The 24,822-nt window shown below is 39.5% G+C and overlaps 1 protein-coding gene across 2 annotated transcripts in view; it reads right to left on the bottom strand.

Annotated features, from left to right (window-relative positions):
• Nucleotides 1-24,004, bottom strand: part of LOC125300963 (guanine nucleotide-binding protein subunit alpha-11-like) — a 50,339-nt gene extending 26,335 nt beyond the window's left edge. The window contains exons 1-4 of one of the 2 annotated variants that reach the window (XM_048253172.1): nt 23,728-24,004; nt 23,155-23,307; nt 7,952-8,136; nt 7,662-7,816 (exon numbers count right to left, since the gene is read on the bottom strand). In XM_048253172.1, coding sequence (XP_048109129.1) covers nt 7,662-7,816; nt 7,952-8,136; nt 23,155-23,305 — 491 coding nt within the window. In that variant the 5' untranslated portion in view covers nt 23,306-23,307; nt 23,728-24,004. The other variant, XM_048253173.1, reaches the window with a different exon arrangement.
• Nucleotides 24,005-24,822: the final 818 nt, after the last annotated feature.

A 24,822-nucleotide genomic window follows, 5' to 3' on the forward strand; every position in this document is an offset into this window, starting at 1 on the left:
CAACCTAACAAGACATTTCATAAGCAGAAATAAGCAGTTATCATCGTGACATCCATTCACTGCCCAACAACGTGATGTTCCTGGGTTTCCAGGATTTCGGGTCAACATAAAAAAACAAAAAAAAATACAATTAAACTGGCTAATTGAGGGGTTCAAGGAACCAGCTGTGGAATATCCATCCTTGTCTCAGCTCAAATTTTATTTTAAGTTCACGTTAAGATCTTAAAAATAGCCAAGGCTACTCAGTTTTTCTCCCCAATTACTCATATCTTGCCTTATTTCTCCTAATTTCGAATGTTGCCTTTTAAGCTACTTATTTTATTTCACATTAAACATTAGGCCTACAACTAGGCTCCATCCATCCATCCATCCATCCATCCACCCACCCATCCATCCAAATAAAGGTTTGTACTTCTCCTTGGGACAAGCACTTTTGAATTTTGGAAAACACTTTTCCATTTACATCGGGATTTTGCAAACATTCAGTGTCAGAGTCAATAAAATGTAACCTGACCCTAGCCAGATGAATTTCGCTCCGCCTAGCTCCACTCATCCATCTGGAACCGATCCATTGAAGTGTTGCTTCAGAATAGTGTTAATTTCGTCAGACGAGACAAGAGGAAATATGTTCGTCAACAACCTTTTTTTTCATGACTAAGACGAGACGATGACGAGACGGCAGTAATGTCCTGAAACACTGACTAAGACTATCTTAAGATGCATTATTGTTGACGAAAAAAGACGAGACTAAAATGTTTTGCATGAAATAAAAACTAAGATAAAATCTCCCTTTATGTTCGTCTACAAAATGAGAAGACAGAATATCTAGCTGCTATGTTTTCAAAATATTCCGAATGAGTTCATACGCAACAGCTTTCCTGTAGGCTACTCTACGTGCTGCTGCTGCAACCCTGTGGCTGCAACACGAAACTACATGGAACAAGAACACTGGAGATTTCTGCCAGAGTTAGCAAGCTAACTACCTAAGCTTTATGCCACAATGCTACATACCCAGAAGTTGAAGCTTCTCTCATACAAATTAACATCCCCCAGAATGTCCATACGAAAATGTTCCGCATGTAATGTCAACTATTCATCTAATTAGACTGATGATGCAAAGTTTGCTAGCAAGTAAGCTAATATGGAAAGTTCGCTAGCAAGTTAGCTATGGCTAAGATGGAGAGTCTGTTTGGGGAATGTGTTGTGTTTGGGCGCATATCGCCATCTAGCGAGGCGGAGTAAAACATTAATAGTTTGGCCTACGACAGTGTTTCTCAAACTTTTTCAGTTTCAGGACCACTTAACTAACCCTAGCTAAAAAAAAAAAAAAAAAAAAAAAGATTAGACCTACTTCAACAGTAGCCTATAATTAGTCTACACAATAGGCCTACTCACTGAACCACCTTGCTTATTGTCTTTGCACTTTGCTTATTGTGTCAGAGGATTCATACTGTATGATTTAAACTGGCATATCTTACATAGACAGTGTTGCAGAACTGTTTGGATTTACATACAAGTTATATTGCAAACAACTCCTCTATATTATATTTTACCACGCCTGCTCATGACCACTTGGGATAGCTTATGGACCACCAGTGATCCCCCGGACCACACTTTGAGAAACACTGGTCTACTAATCAGAAATAATTTGTTCTAAAAAAAAAAAAGAATAAAATGTGTTGACTAAAACTGACTAAGATACCTTTAGTTTTCTTTTGACTAAAACTAGACTAAAATGACGAGACTTTTAGTCGACTAAAACTTGACTAACAAAAATGATATTTGAATGACTAAATATGACAAAGACTAAAAAGGACATTTCGTCACAAGACTAAGACTAAGACTAAATTAAAAATAGGTGACAAAATTAACACTACTTCAGAAGACTGGGCCTAATCAAAAAATGCTTGCATTTGATTGAATAAGCCACTTGTCCGTCATCTATTGACGTCCTACTTCAACCACTCACATCGAAGCCAACCCGTGACGCTAATAACAGTCTCACAGTCGCTTCTACGCTATGTCACATCTATGAAACTCCCGCCCTGCGTTCTGATTGGCTAAACCATAAAGTCGGTTGCAGAAATCACTCTCAATGGAAGAGGTCCCAGATGGATGTGAGTGAAGCTAGGCGGAGCTAAGCGAAACGAAATTCATCTGGCTAGGGTCAGGTTAAATAAAATGAGCCCTTCAACGAAATTGACAAGCAGCTGTAAGTAGGCTAAGCATCCTAAATTCGACATCCAAACAGTATTCTAACGTTAGATTTGAGATACTGCTTGATTGCATAACTTAACTTAGTTTAGTCTCTTCAATGTAGCCTACTATGTTGTGATAAGACCTTAGCAGAGTTAACTTCAGTGCAGTAGTTTTAACAAATTTGCGCAGCATTGTCACAATGCTAAGCGGATTTAATAGCAATTTAGCCTGACGTCTTCTATGCAATGCTTCTATGTGGCAACAACAATCCTTCAACAATCGTGAATATTTTGTTAAATGCACATGCAGAGGAGGGCAGCGGGCTACGAGAGAGAGTGGGGCGGGGCAAGGAAAGGCTGCATGCGTAAAAAGCGCAGCTCAATGGCAATGCAAGGATTTGACCTTATATTTAAATTAAATTAAACATAGAATATTAATGTGTGGCGGCCGATTTTGATTTCGTGGCGCCCCGCCACAGATTAGTCTTCTTTGTGGTGCCCCAAAGACTCCTGACGCCTGCATCCCAATAGGTTTTTGACACCCTGAAAACCTGCTTCATTTCGGCACCCATTCTTACTCATTCCCAGGTCCCCTTCGTTGTTGGTAGATGCCTCCGAAACCGGAGTGGGAGCTGTCCTTTCCCAACGGAACCCTAGGAACAACAAGTTGCACCCCTGTGCCTTCTTCTCCAAATGTCTAAAAACGCCTACAGAGAGCCGCACTGATGTAGGAAACCAAGAACTCCTAGCTGCCAAGCTGGCTTTGGAGGAATGGCGGCACTGGTTGTAAGGGTCGCTCCATTCGTTTCAAATCTGGACTGACCATAAAAACCTGGGGTTCATCAAGGAGGTAAAAAGACTGACTCCATGGCAAGTCAGGTGGGCCCTCTTTTTTACTCGTTTTGATTTTATAGACCAGGGTCCAAAAACATTAAACCTGATGCCCTCTCCCGCCAGTTCTCTCCTGATTTGTCCAACCTACTCCTGCTTTTGCCCTTTGTGTTTGGAGTCGCCTTCTGTTCAATAAAACCTTCTATTTTCTACAACTGCATTCTTCCCAGTTTTCTCAGTTCTGATACTTACATTTTTAATCCGTTTGAAATGCAATCTATCTATTATTTTTTTAATAGTGATTAATCGCATAATTTCTTTTTTGTGAATCTCGATTAATCGCATATTTTATCACATGATTAAAATTCTATTATTTTAAATTTCATTACATTCCAGAAGTCCAAGTTAACAATGTAAAGCCATTTTTACCAGTGTATCTTGATTGGGAATCAAATGAGAGCAACTTAACTTTAAGACATTTGATTATTTCAAATACAATTTCAAAAGATGTGCAGCGGGCCTGTGGGAACACATTGTATTCTTCAGAAATATAGCTGATAAACTGAAATAAATGCTACAGCAGAAGGGCATGCACAAAATGTACACACATAAAGGGCATAGCAAACAAAAAATACTCCATATAGCCTATATTAATTATCTTTAGAGTTCAGTTGAAAATAAGGAACTTTTCATATTGAGAAATATGCAAAAGTGCATGTGCAAAATGTAGGCCTGCACATTTCAATAAAGTGCTAACAGAAATAGCCTAGTCCCTTAACTATGTTCAGTTCACGTGTAACAGTGTAGAAGTGTAAACAATGTTTAGCTCGTAGTAGATTACAGCTTAAACTTGAAGTGCTTCGGTGATATTTTAATTCCATGTGGACTGAGCCAACACCGGCACCAAGATGAGTTAAATCAGTTTTTAACTGGCAAACACTAGATGAACAATGGATTTTATCGAGTGGTGCCGGCAAAATAGATCTGAATCATAATTTAGGCGTTGGCAAAGTGCGATGCTGGTGTACAGAGTTGTATTGAGAAGAATAACAGAATCGAATGTAATTGAATGTCAAAAGGGGATTGTTGATAACAGAACATATGACAAAATGAAAAAAATCTTGCAATTAAAAAAAAATGTGTTATACTTGGTCCATAATTAACGCGCGATTCAAGCTTTAACATTGACAGCCCTACTATCTATCTGTCTTTCTGTGTGTGTGTTTGTGTGTGTATTATTCGCATCTCTCAAACCATTCTTTTGATTTAGATTTCAAACGTTGCAGGTGTCTTGCTATGGGCACGAGTGGGTGCAGTGTCAAGTTTGAAGTTTTTGGGATAAGAAATGCAACATATATTGTTAAATATTTTTCAAAAGCAGCACACATTGGCTTTTGCAAATTTCATGACGCATCATTCCACAAAATGCCGTTTGTCTTCTCTATCAGCAAGTTATTCAATTAAGCTAAACATAGTCTTAACTCAAAACAGCTGTTAGGCCTACTGTTACGCTTGTCATTTTGATCTGTTAAAAATGTGAAATGCAGCCATGCTTAAATTCTGCTTAGACTACTGCACATTAATTATAATATAATATAATAATATTAAATATTCCATATTGAATGCTTAGCTGGAATGATGTTTTTCCCCATCATCCTATTTGTATAGCAGGCCTACATGCGGGTTTGTAATTGGGCTACGGGTTTTCTACAGGAATAGCATGAACGGGCACTGCGCTAGTCCCCCCTACACCGACAGTGGAATACTTCCATCACCGTACTGTAGCTCTCAACTTTGAACTTCTTTATTTTCAGGTGAAGGCAGTGAGTGGACTCATGCTTCACTGGTTACTTTATGATCTTGATAACACAGCAGAAAAGGAGCTGTGCATAACATTTTTTTGTCACATTTTTAAGGAATATCATCCCAACCTGGCAGCCCAGGTTCCGAAAATTGGGCAAAGTGGGTTTCTTTGGGAATACTGAAGGGAGGAGTGTGTTTTGTTTGGTCCTTGGTAAAAATATAATCCAGGGCTTAAAATTCATTTTTCAAAATGGGGGGGGGAATTCCCCCCTTAGGTTATTCATGTAGGGGGGATTTACACAATTTGGGGGGGGGGATACCAATCTGATACCAATTGCGATTTCGATACTTCTTCGATACTTTTTAAAAATTTGTTTGATTTGGGGGCCCCCACAAACTTGACGTCATCGGTAATATTGAATATACTGTAGTGGAATCATTCACAACAGTTGCCATCCTAGATTCTGCTTGACTCTCTCCACACACTGAAAATGATGGCTTATGTGATATGTTTCTATTCTATATTATTTAATTCATATAGAGTGTATTTAGTTAATAATGTATTTTTTAATGTATAGTATTTTACTAGTAATTACTAGTAGCTAAACATAATTAGTCATTTGAATGCTTCATATTGACGTTTAAACTATTACACTTAGGCATATCTTTAATATGATGTGTAGGTCTAATTGAGTGCACATTGGTGATGAGTAGGTGTAATTGAGTGCCTATCACTTTAAGAAATACATGACAGTAATTAGCCTCCCTTCAGCCTGACGGTTTTAGGCTAGTCGCTAGTGAATAACAGTTAAGCATAGTGCATAAGGATATGTGGATGCAATTCATTATGTTTTCTATGTCATTAGATAAAATAAATGTTCAGTTGATCCATCCGGTCAATAGCACCGCATTCACGCCACTTCATGATTATATTAACGTCATCAGACAAGTGTACATGTATGCGGGAATTTCTTGCATTATGATGGCTAAAGTTGCGGGACTTGAACAAATTATGCGCAATACCCGCAATCCCGCAGTGAAATTTAGGCCCTGTAATCTATGCCATTTTGGACAAAAGTGTCTGCTAAGAAATGTATACATGGACATACTGTAAACATAAACAAATGTGATGTCATGGGCAATCACTGACTGCACTTTTAAGCAATTTTAAGGCCATGCACATGTAATTCTGAGGATATTTTGGATATGAGTTTTTAGGGGGTTAGTCAATGCCTGGCAGCCTTCAAAAATTCAATTTCTTCATTTTTTTTACTTGATGAATGTAAGATTGGAAAGAAAATTAACTGCAATTATGGAAATGCAAACATTTGAATTAAGCTCTTACTTCAACGGGTGCCCAAACCTTTGCACATGTGACAAATACTGTCAAATGTATACTCTTAATATGATACAATTATGGGCCCTTATCTAAATGGTGACAGAGTGCAAAGTCTGTGAGCAAGCAAAGTTCACGTGCATGAACTTGTTTTGTAGCCATTTTGTAGCATTGAGCTGACTCATCAATGTTTGTGCTTAAAGTCTTGCTCATGGTGTTATACTAGCAAATAGATTTTGCCTAGTTAATAAATTAGCTTTAGCTAGACTCAAGACGTTGCATATTGTCCATGATTCAAATTAGGGCCCAAACAGTACCGAAGCATTAAAGAAGAACTCCAGCGATGTTTCACATTGATCTCAGTTTCTCCAGGTCACCAAGTACTGTCGGTACGAAAAAGAAGAAAACATGTACGCATGGCTGCAGCAACTCGAGCTAGGTAGGGGTGTCACGATTCTCCAAATCCTTGATTCGATTAAATTTTCGATTTTAAAGTCCCGATTCGTTTCGATTCGATTTTTGATCTTTTTTTAATATTACTATTAATGCATTCCTTATATGGTATTTATTTCTTTTTTTTGGCCTTTTCTGTTTTGGGCGACTTTTATTTTGAAACCGCTTTTTATTTTGAAACTGTTCCAACCGTGAGGTTGTAATGTAAACAGAACATTAGGCTAAACAGAGAGGTGAACATAGTGAAATGAAACAACACAATGATAATTTCATTGTTTCAGCACACTCCGTAGAGACCCAAGGTTAGTGTTCATGGAATATCAATGTGCATTTTAAGCCTTAAAGTAATTTTGGACTGTAACTCGATCATCTTTTCACTTGCTAAAGTTGAGTAGGCTAAGTTCGTGTTAATTGACGTGAATGAACGACAAAATACTTCCACATTACTTCCATTTCAGAGTAGCAAGAGGGGCTTCGATTTCGGTAGGTTGATGTGTATATTTGAACTGGCTGCAGCCTAAAATTAGAGGAGTGTTGACGCCGCAGATCAGCATGTGTGTGTGTGTTTGTGTGTCTTGGCATACATGCTGGACATGACATTGGGGGTGAGGCTGCATCGTCAATTCTACTTTTGAGTTCGAAGTTCGAGATTGAGATGTCATTTTGATCGATTTCGATATAAAATCGAAATCGTGACACCCCTAGTACTCGGTGACCTCAGGAAACAGAGATCTATGTGAAAAATCAACGGAATTCTCCTTTAACATTTGAAGAAAGCCTCAATGTATAATGTTGGTTTACTTAAAGGGGTGGTTCAGGATTTTGGACATAGGACCTCATTTCCTATGTCCAAAATCCTGAACCACCCCTTTAATGAGTTCTATTGATTTGATCACAACAAAAAATAGAAAAATCTCATTCCCACAGGGATATCTAAACAATTATACAACTGCATTAACAGACATTACATGTGACCGAGGCCATCTCCTAACACAAGAGACAACAACTGTCAGCAGTCTCTGACATTTTGTGTCACTTACTATTCAGTGGAGTCCAGAAGCTGGTACTCACGACGGCGACTATAGCAGACCCTGAATCCAGTGTCTGCCCACAGATGCTGAATAGCATCCACATAACCTCTGTCTAACTGAGTGACCTGTCTGATGTCCACATCTTGTACCCACTTAGCATACATCTGAAATGAAAGCAGACAGAGACATGTAATAAAGAAGTAACCCAAATTGCTTAGATATGCTCACAGTTCATGTGATACTGAAATCCCCAGATTCATGTTGTAGAAACTAATTAGGCCACTGTATGTATACACTACCGCATTCTGTGGGTTTGCATAGGGAATCCTGAGTGCAGTCATGGCTCCAGTCATGGCCTTTACAGCTGTGAAAACATTCTGAAAAACCAACTTAGCAAATGCTCGTCTGTCCTCCTCAGAGTAGCCCTTGCCATGGATGATTCTCATTTGTTTGATGAATGTTGTTTTGCCACTTTCTCCAGTCCCTAAAAAAGGAAAGATCATCCAAAATGTTGTTAACAGGCAACACATTACTTCTATCATATACTGTATATATAGTATATGATTTCAAATAATACTGCAATTGTACAATTTGAACCACTTGCTCTTGCTGATGAAATGCTAGAATATAATTACCAAAAACATTAAGGGCTCTTATCTTCCGTCCCAGCGCAATTGACTTTGTATACTCGCGCGTTTGTCTTTCCTATTTTGCAGTCAGCGCATATTGGAATTTTCCCTCCACAGGTAGGCCTACATGCCTGCAAATTAGGGATTCGGATACCAGCACGGGCGGTTCAGTGAAAAGACGGCGTGTTCGGTATAAACGCTCCATGTTGATATTTTGCAGTTTCAGAAACAATTCGGGCCACAGACCAGGAACTCCCTGGTCTAAAGTCTGTGGCTTAAAATGGAGATGCTATTTTAATACAAAGATGCATGACCACAGGCCTGCATGAATGAATGCGTTGCACACCAATCTACAGACACCCCGTCGCACAGACGGAAACATTCAAAGCCTGTCCATTTCCGGTTTTGTTCTGCATTGCATTGGTGACCTAAAAATTTAGTAGCCTATATAGTACAACATCTACATGCAATATCTTTACAATAACGCCTAATTACGACCTATTAATCTGGACAACTTTTATACAGCCCTATAAAGGCTAAAGTTACTTTTAGTTTTGTTCCAATTTACCGTTGTGTATGGCTTTAAACATCGCGCTTTTTTTAACATCAGCCTACAGTGGGCATCGCTTTCAAATGACCACTTCATTCACAAGATACGCACGGCGGGCGTGAAGCTGCGTGAAGCTTTAGTACCACTTTCAGCCACTGTGCGGCCGCTTTCTGCCACTGTACATCGCTCTGCCTGCCGTCCCTTACATAATTGTTGCCGAGAGTAATCCCAGCCTACTTAATTCAATAACAAAATAAATCATGCATAATTAAACATTACCCTCGATTTAGGCTACTTGGGTATGGCTTAAGGCTTGACTACACGGTGGTAACGAAAATCGAAATCGAAATTTGCTGTCTACATTATTGTCAGTGTTGGGGGTTAACGCGAACTCACGCAAATCAAAACAGTGGTGTGATAATTGAGCCAGTAGAGAAATAACTGTTCAGAATTAATCTGTAGCCTTGGGTAGGCTTCTGCAGAAAACAATGTTGTTGCCGATTTAATACTATCTGGCAACATTTTTAACAGGCTATGCAATACAGGCTTAGACAACTATGACCCACGTTTTGGTTTCAGTAAATTAATTTGCCCTACTTCTTGACTGCAATGTAGTCAATTGACTGCTTGACATGTCATTTTTATTTTCTGTACAATAAACAAATACATCTGCTTTATGCTAGGAATTACATTCATATTTGGCTGACTGCAGACGCCACTTCCCTCCCCATATTCCAAGATTAAGATAGTATGAAGTGCTTTTGTATAGGCTACTATCATAAAAAAATAGTTAAAACGAATAGCTATTTGCAATTTGACAAAACACTGGTCCTCATTTTTGCGAATGCGAGGACGATATGAGCCTGTTGCATTTAGTTAGATGTCCGAAGTCACGATGATGTTTGAAAACCACTGGCTCGTAATCACAATAATTTAACACACCGACAGTTGGATAACCTACTTCATCATGTCCCCATGCCTACATTTTTTGTGAGTAGCATAGAGATCGTTAAAAAAACAATAAAGTATGGCTCTCCGTTTGGGACATCGAAAACTTATATTTTTAATAGACTACCGTTGAAGATGCTGACTTGCAAAAGCCTCGATAACACGTTATCTCCACTATCATCAGTCATGCCCCTTGATCAAAGTGGGGAATGAAATAAAAGTTTGAGAACCACTGGCTTAACAAGTTACCTACAGTCCAGAACACAGAATCTGTTGCAATATTCTGATGATCGGCGATGATATCGGCAAATGTTTGTTTTCCAAAGTAAGAATTTCACTTCACCATGCACCTTCGACAATACCTGGCCTACCTGGTATCATTACAAACATTATTCTGTGTCCTAAAACTGGCATATTTTATGGCATTGTGTCATGTAAGTTCGTTGCAAAATCTAGAGAAATGTGTGAGGGTGGTCACGGGGACAATTGAGACACACATTGGATTGTGTTATTACTTGAACATTCCACACTATCCACAGCTGTGGTAGGCCTATCAGGGCAGGAGGATTACTGTCAGTGCAGGCTTTATATAAAATTCTTCAACAGAAGGCCTCGAATGTTGTCTTGTTTGTGGAGTGCTTTGCTTCGCTTCTGTAATTTCGCTTCATTGAAAATGAGGGCTTCCCTCAATGACCCTCCGAGAATAAATAAAGGTTGAATGAATGAATGAATGCAGGCTTGCCCAAAATAAAGGCATGTGGTTTGGCGCAGCCTACAGTAAATAACAGACCCGCCAGAATGTGCGTTATGATGCTTTTTTTTACGAGGGAAGATGTTTTTTGGTACCCCACGACACTGCATGTTCTTAAATAACAATGATCATCAGTAATATTCAACCATTAATTTGGGTAAATGGGCAAGCGTGACCACCTTGATTGGCTGATGATTGTAACGTGGGGGCATGATTCCAAACACCTCCCTTTACGATGATGAGTGACAGGTGACAGGTCTCAGAATGCGGCGCTACACAAGGACGGAAGATGATGAATAACTGGGGCCGTAGGCTATTCACAAAGGCTTTTATCTTACTACTAGGAGTAGGCTACTCCTAAATCGCACTTTAAAGATTTTTAGATTGAGTTTTCTCTTAAAAGTTATTCACAAAGCCTTTCAGACAACTCCTAAACTAGGAGTGAGTCTTCGTGGCTATGGATGACGTCATTACTCATGCACGAGCTTGACTGAAGTGACCACCTTGATTGGCTGACGATTGTAACGCGGGAATTCCAAACACCTCTCTTCCGATGATGACTGACAGGTGACAGGTCGGAGAATGCGGCGCTACACAAGTAGTGCGAAGGAAGGACGGAAGATGATTAATAACTGAATAAAAAGGCCTAGCCTAAATGAATAAAGAGTAAGGCAAAACAAATAGCTTAGTAGCCTAATGAAACATAGGCCTATGGATTAATGCAGTAGCCTACCTTTGCAACATTATTAAATTAATCTGTCACCATATCCCTAGGCTACGTTTGCAAAGAAGAGAACATTTTAATTTGATTCACAATGAAACATTACATTTTCATTTACATGTTAACAATGAGTAGTTTTGGTTGTTGTTGGTGGCGTTATTGCATCCCTTTATGAATGCAAAATTGTTCCCTCGCGATTGGAAGCTCCTGTTGGCATAGGCTAACGATTTCAAAACATCGCGAATGTAAAATGCCACAAAAAGCTGTTTATAAATAGGTCTTAGTGAGTTAGGAGTCCCCTCGACTTAAGCTGTCCCAGACTTAGGTGCTACTTTTAGGTCTAAAATGCTTCGTGAATTACTTTTTGTGAAAAAATTAGGAGTCCTAAAGTTAGAGTGACACGCCCATTATTTTTAGGAGTTGCTCCTAAATTCGCCAGTTAGAGCTACTTCTAGCCTTAAAAATTCTTTGTGAATACGGCCCTGAATAAAAGGCCTAGCCTAAATGAATCAAGGCAAAACAAATAGCCTAGTAGCCTAATGAAACATAATGGATTGATGTAGTATCTTTGTAACATTATTAAATTATTCTGTTACTATGCCTACGTTTGCAAAGAGAACATTTTAATTTGATTCACAATAATGTTACATTTAATTTACATGTTGACAATGATTAGCCTAGTTTTGGTTGTTGTTGGCGTTATTGCATGTTAGTTATGCCTACAATGCAAAATTGCTTCCTCCACGCATTGGAAGCTCCTGTAGCTGCATAGGATTTAAAACCGCAGGTTTGTGATATAGGTCTGTGAGTAAGGAGTCCTCTTGACTTCTTTTAAGCTGTCAGAGGTGGGAAGGTGTGATTTTTTGGGGGCAGGGCCAGATTAACTGGGCACAATTGTCTGATGGCCCCCCTTCCCCAGCCAACGTGAATCGGGTGGTTAGTTAATAGGCCTATCGTGGAAGATTTTTTTCCTGCCATCTAAGGCACGAGCGCATCTGTGAGGCCAAGCCTCACCAAGTAGCTTCGTTTGTTTACAACTAACATTCCATTTAATTAAACTGCTTTATAGGCTATGCGAAATAGTTTTCAACATTTTGAATATTAGTGTGGGGTGAATTGAAATGTTCTCAAAGTAGCCTTATGGCTGAAAGCTGCTTGGGATCCCCCCCCCGTCAAGCAATATAACCATACAAACGCGCTTCCTGCACTCATTGTTTCAAAAGGAGTCATTTTGGCTTTGTCAGCACTGAAGAGCTGTGGGCTGGCATGGCGCGGTATGCCCAATGAAAATAAATTAACATAACACAACACAACACAGACCCCGCTTCTCTCCACGGCAGTCACTGACAGTAACCTAGAATAAATGCATGGGGAAAAACACTTCCCATGACAAAGACATTGTAAAACACTGAAAGTTAATTTTTTGTCACTAGCAACATACATCTGTCCTTTGTCAAATGTATTATGTTCCAAGTAGCCTATCGTAATTCTGCTTCATAAAGTTGAACAAATACATTTGCTTATTTCACAGAAAAATATAAATAGCCAGTCTACAGTGCAGAGTTGGTAAGTTATGGTAGGCCAACTTGCAGTGAACATACAAACAGGGGAAATTATTTCTCTTGCAGCTGAGTAGCCTCAGGTGCACACGTTATAAGGCCGAACATGCAAGCCAATGAATCGTGCTCTCACGACAATCGCCGTTAAACTTAAATAGGTTAACATCACTGTAAGTTCGCCTTCAAACAGGAAAACGATGATTTGAAGACATCTGTTTCGTGGAAGGGCAGGGGTAGCAACAGGGCACCACAGAGACAGCCCCGATGGCAGGGCTGTTATGAGAGTATTAAAATATGGGATATTCACGGAAAACATTAAAGCGGCAAGACAGCGGGGAAAGTTAAAATAATGTGATAAACCGAAAAAAAAAGTTGGCATGCATTGTTTTGGTCCCGTGCACAGGGATTATTTGTCATACTATTAAATCACATATGATTATTTGTGAAATTATTGCAAACAGGCTTAAACACATTTGAAAAGGAAGGACTGGTAGCATGCAAGCTCACGGGAAAGATTGATTTAAGAACGTTATCACAAAGTGTGTGGCTGTGGCGCCGGGAGGAAGACAATTGGCAGGGGAGGGTCATGTCTTTTTAACAATTCTGTCGGAGGGTCATTGAACAATTTCTAGCAGGCAAGAGAGGGTCATGCAACTTCCAACTGAAGCACTCAAAATTTCTCCGGTGGCCCCTTCAATAAATAACGACCAGTCCCTAGATTGCTGCTGGGCTATATGTCTTGGTTCTGTTAACAACTCATTGTCAAACGATAGCCTATCTCGCGATTTGCATCCATTACAAACAAACATGCAATGTGAACGTCTGGGATTGGGGAGAGCACTAAATGCTCTACTGAATAAGCACGAAGTCAAACCTTTAAATGAAAAACACTCTTTAATAATCCAAAAAATAAACCGCTAATGAAGTAAACTTGTGACCATCAAAAATCGTTTTATCGCTTGTAACTCCGTGATACCAGGGCGTAACAGGAAGGCATTTGGCTGAGCAACGGAGGTTAATATGCTCCATGTTTTGTCCAAATGATGACTGTCTATCATCGTTACTTTCGGAGAAAACCGAATGTTTCATTGGCCCCTCCCTTTCAATCGTCCGGTTGTACCTACTCAAAACGATAGATAGAACCTTATTATTCTAAGGTAGCGAAATAGCGTTCAGCATGATTCATGCCCAATTCATTCCCCCTGTTAAAGTGTTCGCCTTTGTAGTTTGGTTTTCGTGATAGCCTATGATAAACGGCTTATGGCCAAATATGTGAAAACTTTAAAATACAGTAGGCGATAAACCGAGGAAAAAAGTTGACAGTGATTTTTTCATAATCACTTTGGAGGGTCATAGAAAAATGTATTGCTGGCGAGGGAGGGTCACGTCTTTTGGACTAATGCTCCCAAAACTCCTCCGGTAGCCCCTTAAATAAATAACTTAACAGTCCCTAATGAAGTAAACTTGTGACCATCAAAAATCGTTTATCGCCTGTAACTCCGTGATAACAGGACGTAACAGGAAGGCATTTGGCTGAGCAACGGAGGTTAATACTCTATATGTTGTCCAAATGATGTCTGTCTATCATCGTTACTTTCGGAGAAAACCAGAATGTTTAATTTGTCCTGCGTCTCTCTGGCTGCAAACGGATTCACTCGCAGTTAACCAAATATTTCTTTATTAGGGCAGGGCAGGCATATTTCTGGCTATTACATTATTTCTAAACCAGTCTGCTAAAGTCTGTAGTGAAGTCTGTGTAGGGTTTTCCAGGCTCCATTTCTTTTTACGAGACACCCTGCTCACTTGAGCCATCTACCGGTTGTTTGGGTTGTTGCAGCGTCTCACTGGAAAAATACAAATTAAAGTCGCGTGATACTGCGTGATCCCACGTGCGGACCGCGAGTGAAGCTGGCCAAGTCGAAGCACTGCCCACTGTAAGCATCATTCCAGCTGCGCTAAGGTTTTAAGCACCATAATTTTGCCTACCTTGTTGTAGCCCATCTGAAATAACTCCAAGCTTTGCTATGTTCCCTCCATCCTTTCGTTATTTTCAAAAAACGTTTTATATCCATGATGGCCTTGAAGTCTTGAGTTAGCGAATTAGCTTATATCAGCTTTTCATGTGCTGTTAACCAGCAACAGATGGTACAAGAAAGCAGCAAGTGTGGTTACAATTTCTGTACAATTTCTGTAGTTGCTGCATCCATTCATTGTTATCCTTTCTCCTGCTCAAATAAATGTTGTGCGTGAATTAAGTTGATGATAACGTGTTTACAAACTCTGCTTTACAGAAAATATTGTAAATAGCCTACTGTCACGCAGTTAATGGGATACTGTGCAGATTTGAAAGTTAGGTCAACTTGCACTTGTTTATGGAGTTGTTGGAGTTGCCAGAGTTTAAAGTTAGGCCACTTGCTTGGCCGCCTGTGCTGCGCAATGCATACTTAGCTCCTCTCATCTATACAATGTAGTTCCCATTTCTGTAAACCATACATAATTTCAAAGAAAAAAAATAGGCATAAATCTAGCGTACACATTTTCACGAATCACTGATGTGTTGATGACATAAATTAGGAAATGTTAGAGGACTTAAGGAGACGTGATATTGAACTGCATGCCGATGCCAGAAGATATGCATTGTCTATAGAGAGGTAATGTTAGATTACATTGTACATTGCAAATATACCACCATGCATTCATAACCTCATGATTCAGTGAGAATGATCCCAAAACATCGGAAAGTATGTCTTTGTGACAATTCTGTATACATTTTGTCAAGAGGAAAAACCAATAGCTAACTGTTCCCAACTGAACAGTGATTATAGCGCTGTGACCGCTCCTGGCTGCGCCTGGCAAATACCATAATAGCAATCAGCTATGGAACAAGCATGCCTGTTGTTAAAGTGAATGTGAGATGACGCTCTGATTGGTTTATTGCACGTTACGCCCAAACCACACCCATGATTAATGTAGCTACTTCAGACAACCCCATTTTAGATTTGCGTCGGGCGCAACAGTCAATTATCCCGCCGGTAAAATAGCATCAGCGCCAGAGATCCGCCCACAAAGTGAATGCGTTTTGCGCAAAGACACTTCCGTTTTAGACCATTAAAATAGAGCCCTAAGAAGTTCTGTAACTTTGGACCCATACATGATACGTTAGCACTGGAACCTGTATTCACCCAATATTTTGACAGACATTTTTGCAGCTACAGTTTCAAAAGTCTTCAAGTCTTCAGTTTCAAATTCAAGTTTAAATATTAAGATTTTGCTGTTCTAGGAAAGAGACAACAGCAAGACTACTAGAATTATTAAAGGTGCCCTGCCACACGTATTTCATTACTTTGTGGTAATGTCTGAAGTTTTACCATGGACTCCACATGGACATGGTAGAACTCCATGGACATTTTTTGTGGAAACAATGCCTTGGTTACCTTGTTTCAAGCCATTCTAGTGTGTAATAGAAAGCCTGCAAGAAGTTCAATTTGCAGCAGTTCTCATTAATATTCAACGAGCTAAGCTGCTTGACTCTGATTGGCTAACAGCTAGTCGGTTTCATCCATAACATGACAGCTGTTATCAATTAATTTTAATTGACTTAGCTTGGCTAGCGAGTGCTAGCATTGTCCAAATAGGCATAAAACCTGCTAGGCTAGCGAGTGCATTAAACCTGTATAACATAGCACTTACTTGAGTTGACAATAGCGTTTTATTTTTGGACTGGGCACTGGTCGTAGACTGCCGTGATGGTAGCCTACTGCTCCAGATTTACCATTGTTCCAAAAACTAAACTGAAGCCATTTGATCCTCAACTCTGGGTTCTTGGACAACATGCATTGTTGAAGTTCTATCCGTGCATAGCGCGCAAGCCCACTGACGTTAAGCCATTCTTGCATACGAAACTGTCACTGCTTGAGCAAGACGAATTCTGTGGGCACTGTCTCAACTGGACAGGCTCATGAATAGTAATCAGCTCATTCAATTCTTTGTCAGACTGAGCAGCTTTTGCAATTGGCCTGATTTCTCCACTTATTTCTTTTTTAGTGGCTAGAGCTGACAGAGGAGGTAGCAGTTCATTTTCACATTCATGACATAACACAAACACATATGTACTGGCAGGGCACCTTTAACTGATATTACATCCTATGTACATTATACAGAAATATAGCTACAAGCAGCAATGAGGGGGCCAAGTAGATGAACAGGAGTTGGGATTGGTATTGGATTGGATTGGATTTGACTGGACCGGACTTGACTAGACTGGCTGGACTGGATTGGATTGGATTAGACTGGATTGGATTTGATTGGACTGGATTGGGATTGCTGAGATATGAGCCTACTTCATGTGGTTGTTGATTGGATTGGATTGAATTGGACCGGATTAGATTGGATTGGACTGGATTGACTGGACTGAATTGGATTGGGATTGCTGAGATATGAGCCTACTTCATGTGACTGTTGATTGGTTTGGATTGAATTGGACCGGATTAGATTGGATTGGACTGGATTGGACTGGACTGGATTGGATTGGGATTGCTGAGATATGAGCCTACTTAATGTGATTTGATTGGATTGAATTGGATTGGATTGCACTGGATTGGACTGGATTGGATTTGATTGGACTGGATTGGGATTGCTGAGATATGAGCCTACTTCATGTGGTTGTTGATTGGATTGGATTAAATTGGATTGGATTGGATTGGACTGGATTGGACTGGACTGGACTGAATTGGATTGGGATTGCTGAGATATGAGCCTACTTCATGTGATTGTTGATTGGTTTGGATTGAATTGGACCGGATTAGATTGGATTGGACTGGATTGGATTGGACTTGACTGGATTGGAGTGGATTGGACTGGATTGGACTGGGCTGGATTGGGATTGCTGAGATATGAGCCTACTTCATGTGATTGTTGATTGGATTGAATTGGACTGGACTGGACTGGACTGGATTGGATTGGACTGGACTGGACTGGATTGGATTGGGATTGCTGAGAGATGAGCCTATTCATGTGATTGTTGATTGGATTTGACTGGATTGGATTGGGATTACTGAGATATGAGCCTACTTCATGTTATTGTTGATTGGATTGGATTGAATTGGATTGGATTGGGATTGGGTCTTGAGTCCATGTACAAAGTTTGGTTTCAATACCTGAAAGCGTTAGTAAGATATGAGCCTAATTCATGTCATTATAGTTTTCCCTAGTGGTCAAAAGACACCAAATGTATTATAGTTATTCAGGATGTGTTCATGAGTCCACGTACCAAGTTTGGTGTTGATACGAGAAAGTCTTGCTAATTATAGCACCCCTAGTGGTCAAACATCACCAAATGTTTTGTGCATACTCAGGTTGTGGCCACAAGTCCACGTACCAAGATTGAGGTCGATACGAGAATTTCTTGCTAATTATAGCGCCCCTAGTGGTCAAAGTACACCAAATGCATTGTGTGTCCTCAGGATGGGGTCCCAAGTCCATGTACCAAGTTTGGTTTTGATATGTAAAAGCATTGCTGAGATAGGAGCTAACGTCTTGTAACTCTAGCGCCCCCTTAGTGGTCGAAGGTCACCAAATTGATTGTGTGTCCTCAGGATGGGGTCCCAAGTTCATATACCAAGTTTGGTTTTGATAATGTGGTGCTGAGATATGAGCCTACTTCCAGTGCCCCTTTAGTGGTCAAACTACACCAAATGTATTGTGTGTCCTCAGGATGGAGTCCCAAGTCCATGTACCAAGTTTGGTTTTGATATGTAAAAGCATTGCTGAGATAGGGGCTAACGTCCTGTAAAGCGCCCTAGTTGCCAAATTGATTTTGTCCTCAGGATGGGGTAAGTACCGATATGTGTTTGCTGAGATATGAGCCTACTTCCTGTGATTATAGTGCCCCCCTTAGTGGTCAAACTACACCAAATGTATTGTGTGTCCTCAGGATGGAGTCCCAAGTCCATGTACCAAGTTTGGTTTTGATATGTAAAGCATTTCAAGGAGATAGGGGCTAACGTCCTGTAACTCTAGTAGCTCTTAGTGGTCGGCGGCCAAATTGATTGTGTGTCCTCAGGATGGGGTCCCAAGTTCATGTACCAAGTTTGGTTTTGATATGTGTAAGCGTTGCTGAGATACGAGCCTACTTTCTGTGATTATAGCGCCCCCCTTAGTGGTCAAAGGTCACCAAATTTCTTGAGCCTTCTCCTAAGTGGGTCCTGAGTCCATGTACCGAGTTTGGTTTTGATACGTGAAAGCTTTGCTGAGATAAAAGTTGACTTCCTGTTTGAGATTCTTGGAAACTGATGAGCGTGAATGTTGATTGTCTGATGTCATTCAGGTGCTGTTCAATGATGTGAATCTTAAATGAGCAATAGTAGAATGTCATGTGTAGCTAGATCATAATGCTGTAGCTAATGGATCCCCAGTACAAGGCATAATCCCACTGAGCTACAGCCAATCCTAAACTTTGGAAAGTTACATTCACATGGTAAAAATGTGTATTGATAAGCACACAACATCAAGAAAGCTCCAAGCCCAAATTTCACAATAGAATTTTCCTAAAAGGGTACATCTAAGTAATCTTTGAAATTTTGGGGAAATTAAACACTTGTATTCAAGAACACTAATGGAAGAAATATAAATATGACAGAGTGAATTATGAGGAGAAATGGTTAACAAAGAAGCTCTGTGTATCGGCATTGAGATTCTTGGAAACTGATGAGCGTGAATGTTAATTGCCTGATGTCATTCAGGTGCTGTTCAATGGGAATCTTGATGACCAACAGCATGTGCAGCTTGATCATAATGCTCTAGCTGGGATTCAAACTCTCAACCTAAGGATCACCAGTACAAGGCATTATCCCACTGAGTTTGGTAAACACACAACAAGAAAACTCCAATTTAACATTTCACAAGAGAATTAAGAGCTTTTGAAAAAGAGTACAGATCTGAACATTTGCACTGTTAATGGTATTCACCTAATGATGGTTGTATGGTTGAGATAAATTATCCCTCCTATCTGTGCAAATTGATATAAGCTGGGCATACTGGTGGGCTATAAAAAGGTTTTTTGTTGCCAAGGGGTCACACAAGAAACATTTCATGATGGGTAAAAGCAAAGAGCTCTCCTAAGATCTTTGCAACCTTATTGTTGCAAAACATATCAAAGGAACTAGTTACAGATGCACTTCAAAACTTCAGAATCATCCAGCAAGCAGTATTGGAGCCATTATCTGCAAGTGGAAGGAACATCACTGCATCATCAACTGGCCATGCACAGGATCTCCTTGCAAGATTTTCTGACCAGGAAGTCAGAAGGATAGTCAGAAGAGTAGCCCAAGAGCCAAGGACCACTCGGAGAAAGCTCCAGAAAGACTTGGAGGCAGCAGGTACAATTGTTACAGAGAAAATCATTGGTAATGCATTCCACCGCCATGGCCTCTATGCACGCTCATCCCGCATTACTCTATTGCTGAAGAAAATCATGTCGAAGCGCGTTGAAAGTTTGCTACACAACATTTGGACAATCCTATGAAATACTGAGAGAATGTATTCTGGTCAGGTGAGAGCAAAATTGAACTTTTCGGATGTCATACTACACACCATATTTGGAGAAGAAATTGCACTATGCATCACCCTAAAATACAACAGTGAGGTTTGGAGGTGGTGGCATCATGGTGTGGGCTGTTTTCATCTCATGGTACTAGCAGACTTCATACAGTTGAAGGAATGATGAATGGAGTCATTTTGTTCCGGGAGAATCTTTACATCTACCAGGATGATGAGGATGAGACCTGGCTAGACCTTCCAGCAGGACAATGATCCAAACATTCAGCAAAAGAAACTCTCAATTGGTTTCAGAGAAAGGAAATCAAGGCCCTGACTTCAATCCAATTGAGCAGTTTTGGAAGTTAACTAAAGATCAGGATTCACAAGAGGGACCCCTGGAATCTTCTATCTGTTTAAAAGAATGGGCCAAACTCACACCAGAATACTGTGACTGATTAGTTTCGTCATATAGGAAATGCCTTGAAGCTGTCATTACGAATAAAGGCTTTTCCACAAAGTATTACACAAAGTAAGAAATTTCAGCAGGCGTGTTCAGTACTTTTTTCCTGTGTCATTCCACTCTACCTATGGACTTTAATGTTTGGATTTTTTTATAGGGGTGGATTATCTGAGGTAATACTAATGTCTGGTGAAAATTTCAAGCAAATAGCTTCATTGGAAGTATACTTGTAAAAATGTCAACGTGTTAAATACTTATTTTCCCCGCTGTACTTTGAAATGAAAATTAATTGGACTTAATGCGTAATGTTCTACAAAAAGTCGACTTTGCATTACACTTGTCTTTTGTCCCCAAGTTACCATTAGCTATATATATATATATATATATATATAGAGAGAGAGAGTCTATAGGCCTATATGACCAGCACTTCGCTAGTGTGGCGGTCATAATTATAATAACAGCTACACTAATTTAGGTTAGATTGTATGAACGCTATTAACTCTCAGCTGACATTACGCTAAGGGGGCGAGATGTCGGGTCGTGTCTGCAGCGAGAGCTGTCAATCAGAGATGTACCGTAACCACACCCTTTTAGATTTGTTAAAATAACATTAAAAAAATGTCTCTGACAAAAGAAAAATTGTGTGTATTGGAGCACCTGGAAAACTATTTTTTCGAATGAAAAGTTGTAGATGCAAAGCTAGTTCTGAGAAAAGTAACACGTAAAGTTGGCTACTTGGCCATTAAAATACATGGGGATGTACAGCATTGTACTGCAGTCAGCCGACGATGTCTTCTTAACAACCTTAGCACATAAAAATAGATTGTTTTTTTAAGCATTTGGTGAAGTAAAATGTCTATTTTGGGTTTCAACATAAACACTTAGTGGAGTAAAAAGATATAAGAAGCCTCTCTTTTCCCTCGCTCAAAACGTCCATGCTCACTGTCTCTCCCAGCCAAGGGGTCCTTGGGCTGAAAAAGGTTGAAGACCTCTGATCTATGGTTAATGTAGATTGAATATTTGACACAAAAAGAACAAATGTATGATAAGTGCTACTGTTATATAAGTATGCAATGGTGAATAAGTATACTTATGTGATGTTAGCTGATGTGCATGTTTAAGGAGAATTGATGTACTGTCATCATGTCGTGCACCAGGTACAAGGTGGAAGTAATATATTTTGGTGGTGAATTTGAATTTTAAATTGTGAATTTGCTTGCTGTAAACGATAAATGTAGTTGGCCATTTAGCGATAAATGCAGTTAGACATTGTCAATGATAAATAGTAGGCATTAGTTAATCAAATCACTTGTCAGTTTATCATAATGTTTTAAAATTAACATTCATTTCTACATTCCTTAGTCAATTCACATTGTGCTTTTCCACGTCCTCCACGTCCTCCACCTCCACGTTTAGCATTCAATTTCTGTTACATCCACCCATGAGAATCCTTCCTTTGAATGATAAATGACCGTTTTGTGTTGTTAATAATAAATGATGATTGCAATTTATCATGCAGCTGTTTTTATCAAATCGCCTTAACTTAATAAAATCGCTTGATGATTTATCACAATAATTTTTTTTACTTCACAACTCTTTTACCTCTACTTTACAGTTTGCATCCATATTCATCACTTCATTATTAATTGTTTACATTTTGTTAGCCTACTTCCACCCTCTCATATAACATATCCTGAACGTTCTAATGCCAAGCAACTTCATGGTGCAATACATAAATAGGAAAACGTCCCATAAAAAGATACATTTTTGGGATCCATGTCAAACCAAGCAGAATCCAGGAAAATTGTCGCAGCACCAACTCATATTTTGCGCAAAGTTTGTCTAGGCCTTAGGTAACAAAGGACTCTGATCTTTGATTTTTTTATTTATTTTTTTTTTTAAAGGGAAAAAAACTTTTGGCTACCTGGAATTAGGTTCATTAACAGCAAAGAATTAGTCCGGTTGCTTGTCCAAACTTTGTAGGATGATGTTCTCGGTATAACTGAATCATTACATTTAGCTAGGCCAGCTTGCACTGATTGACAAAGGCCCTTGATTGGAATAAAATTATTGTTTTGAAGGAAATTTAGTGATAGGCATTGACCCCGTTAGCCTACTCCAGCTATCATACATATGCTAATTCTTATATTTTTAAAAATGTTAACGTGTAGTTAGGCGTAGGCTACAATCAAAGATCTTTAATGACTACCTTCTTAAACGCTATGATTTATAAATAGCCAGACTATTTTGAAAGGTGCAGTCAATGACTGCCTACAGCTCATATGCGGAAGTTATCAAAACATGACCAACAGCTGTACTGAGGTAAAACTGTAAAATAGGCTACATACCAAGAAGTAGTACTTTTATTTCTTTGCGTTCTTGCTTTTTCTGGTCTTTGAGGATTTTTTGAATTTCCATGTCTATAAAGATGGCCCGTCTTTCCTCTTCGGTGAGGAAACACACACAGCTCCGTTGACACCATCTCCAACAACCCCCCATGGCTGAAAATAATAAGAGATTATTATCAATTCATAGTTTAGCCTACTAACTACTTGGCCTAACGATAGGCCTACATGTAGCCTATATAGGCACAGCTAGTGGCACATGTAATGTAATCTTTCGTTGTTTTTAGTCCAACACAATCAATAAATGGTATTGTCACTTAAAGCTACTCACTTAAATTCTCAGATCTCACTGTGCAGGTCTTGATATAGCCAAACAAGTCGGTTCTTTATTTTACAGAAAAGGTCCCTTAAAAACAATCCATGTTTAGCTACCCTTTGGTTAGAGTAGACTAGTGTTCCCCTGTGTAATTAAGTAAGCTATCAAACCAAATATTAGGCTACATAAACCAAATTACTTGAACACCTGACGTCGACCGAGTAGGTAATCTAGGCGATGTCGTTGAGCGAGGACACTACCTTATCTGAAGAATGCACCTCAGGTGACAGGCTCTTTAGGTCAGGATTCTTATGGCGCAGCCTGCTCATCTACTTTTCGCATTTGAAAATCAAACTTTCAGCCGTGTCCAGATTAAATCACAGCAGCAAACTGTATGGCAAAGATAGTCCTAAAGGTATCTTGATCCAAATGCACGGCTAGTGAAAAGACTGAGATGAACATTCGGCTACACAGGCATTGGTTTAAAACTTCCCACAGACAGTAGCTATAGATGCTGTCCGAGCGTTCTTTCTGCTCTGCCATTCTGTAGACTATGATACTCCTTGGTCTTGCAGAACAGGTTAATCCAGTCTTTCGTGGGTCTCTGCATAGCCAAAGCATGACTAGGTTACTCTCGAGTAGCGTAGGGTTTGCCAACCGTTCCGTAAAATACGGAAATACGGAATCGTCCCGTATTAGAAAGGGGAAAGATGTGTTCCGTATTATTGAGAATCCATTCAGTGCAAATCCTTGACAAATCAGTATAATAAGTTAGACTATTGAACGAAGAATGCACGATTTGTATGAGATATGGGAAACCTTGCTGCTGTCATTTATCCCGTTTGTCTGTCATCACAGATAGTTCGTTACGCTGATAGCGTGAGATGCTTTTGCTCAGTTTTACAGTGAATTTATTGTGTAGGCTACATCAGTTACACATGAATTAAATGTCTAGAATTAATCCAGCATTTCTCTTTCGGTTTAAAAAATTGATTCATGCCGTGGTTACCCAATTTGATCAAGTAATTCCAGTGAAATTGTTTAAATTAAGTTTACACAAAATATTAATGCAATTTCAAAGTCATTGTGTTATACAGATAACATGTACTGAGAGTATATGCAGATGCACTTAAAATTTCAACATCAATGTTGAAGGAAGATAACTTTGATATTAAAGACTTCAAGTCAGATTCAGAATCAGAATTAGAAGTAGGCCTAGGCTATTAGACGAATTCATTGTAGATGACAACATATTACTGTGCATGCCTAATACCTAACCCACTCAATGGTGGGAACAAAGCATAGTTCATCTCAAAGCATAACATAAGCTACAACTCAGCTCCAAATGTTACTGG

This window comes from Alosa alosa, chromosome 9 (genome assembly GCF_017589495.1).
Source record: "Alosa alosa isolate M-15738 ecotype Scorff River chromosome 9, AALO_Geno_1.1, whole genome shotgun sequence".
Lineage (NCBI taxonomy): Eukaryota > Metazoa > Chordata > Actinopteri > Clupeiformes > Clupeidae > Alosa > Alosa alosa.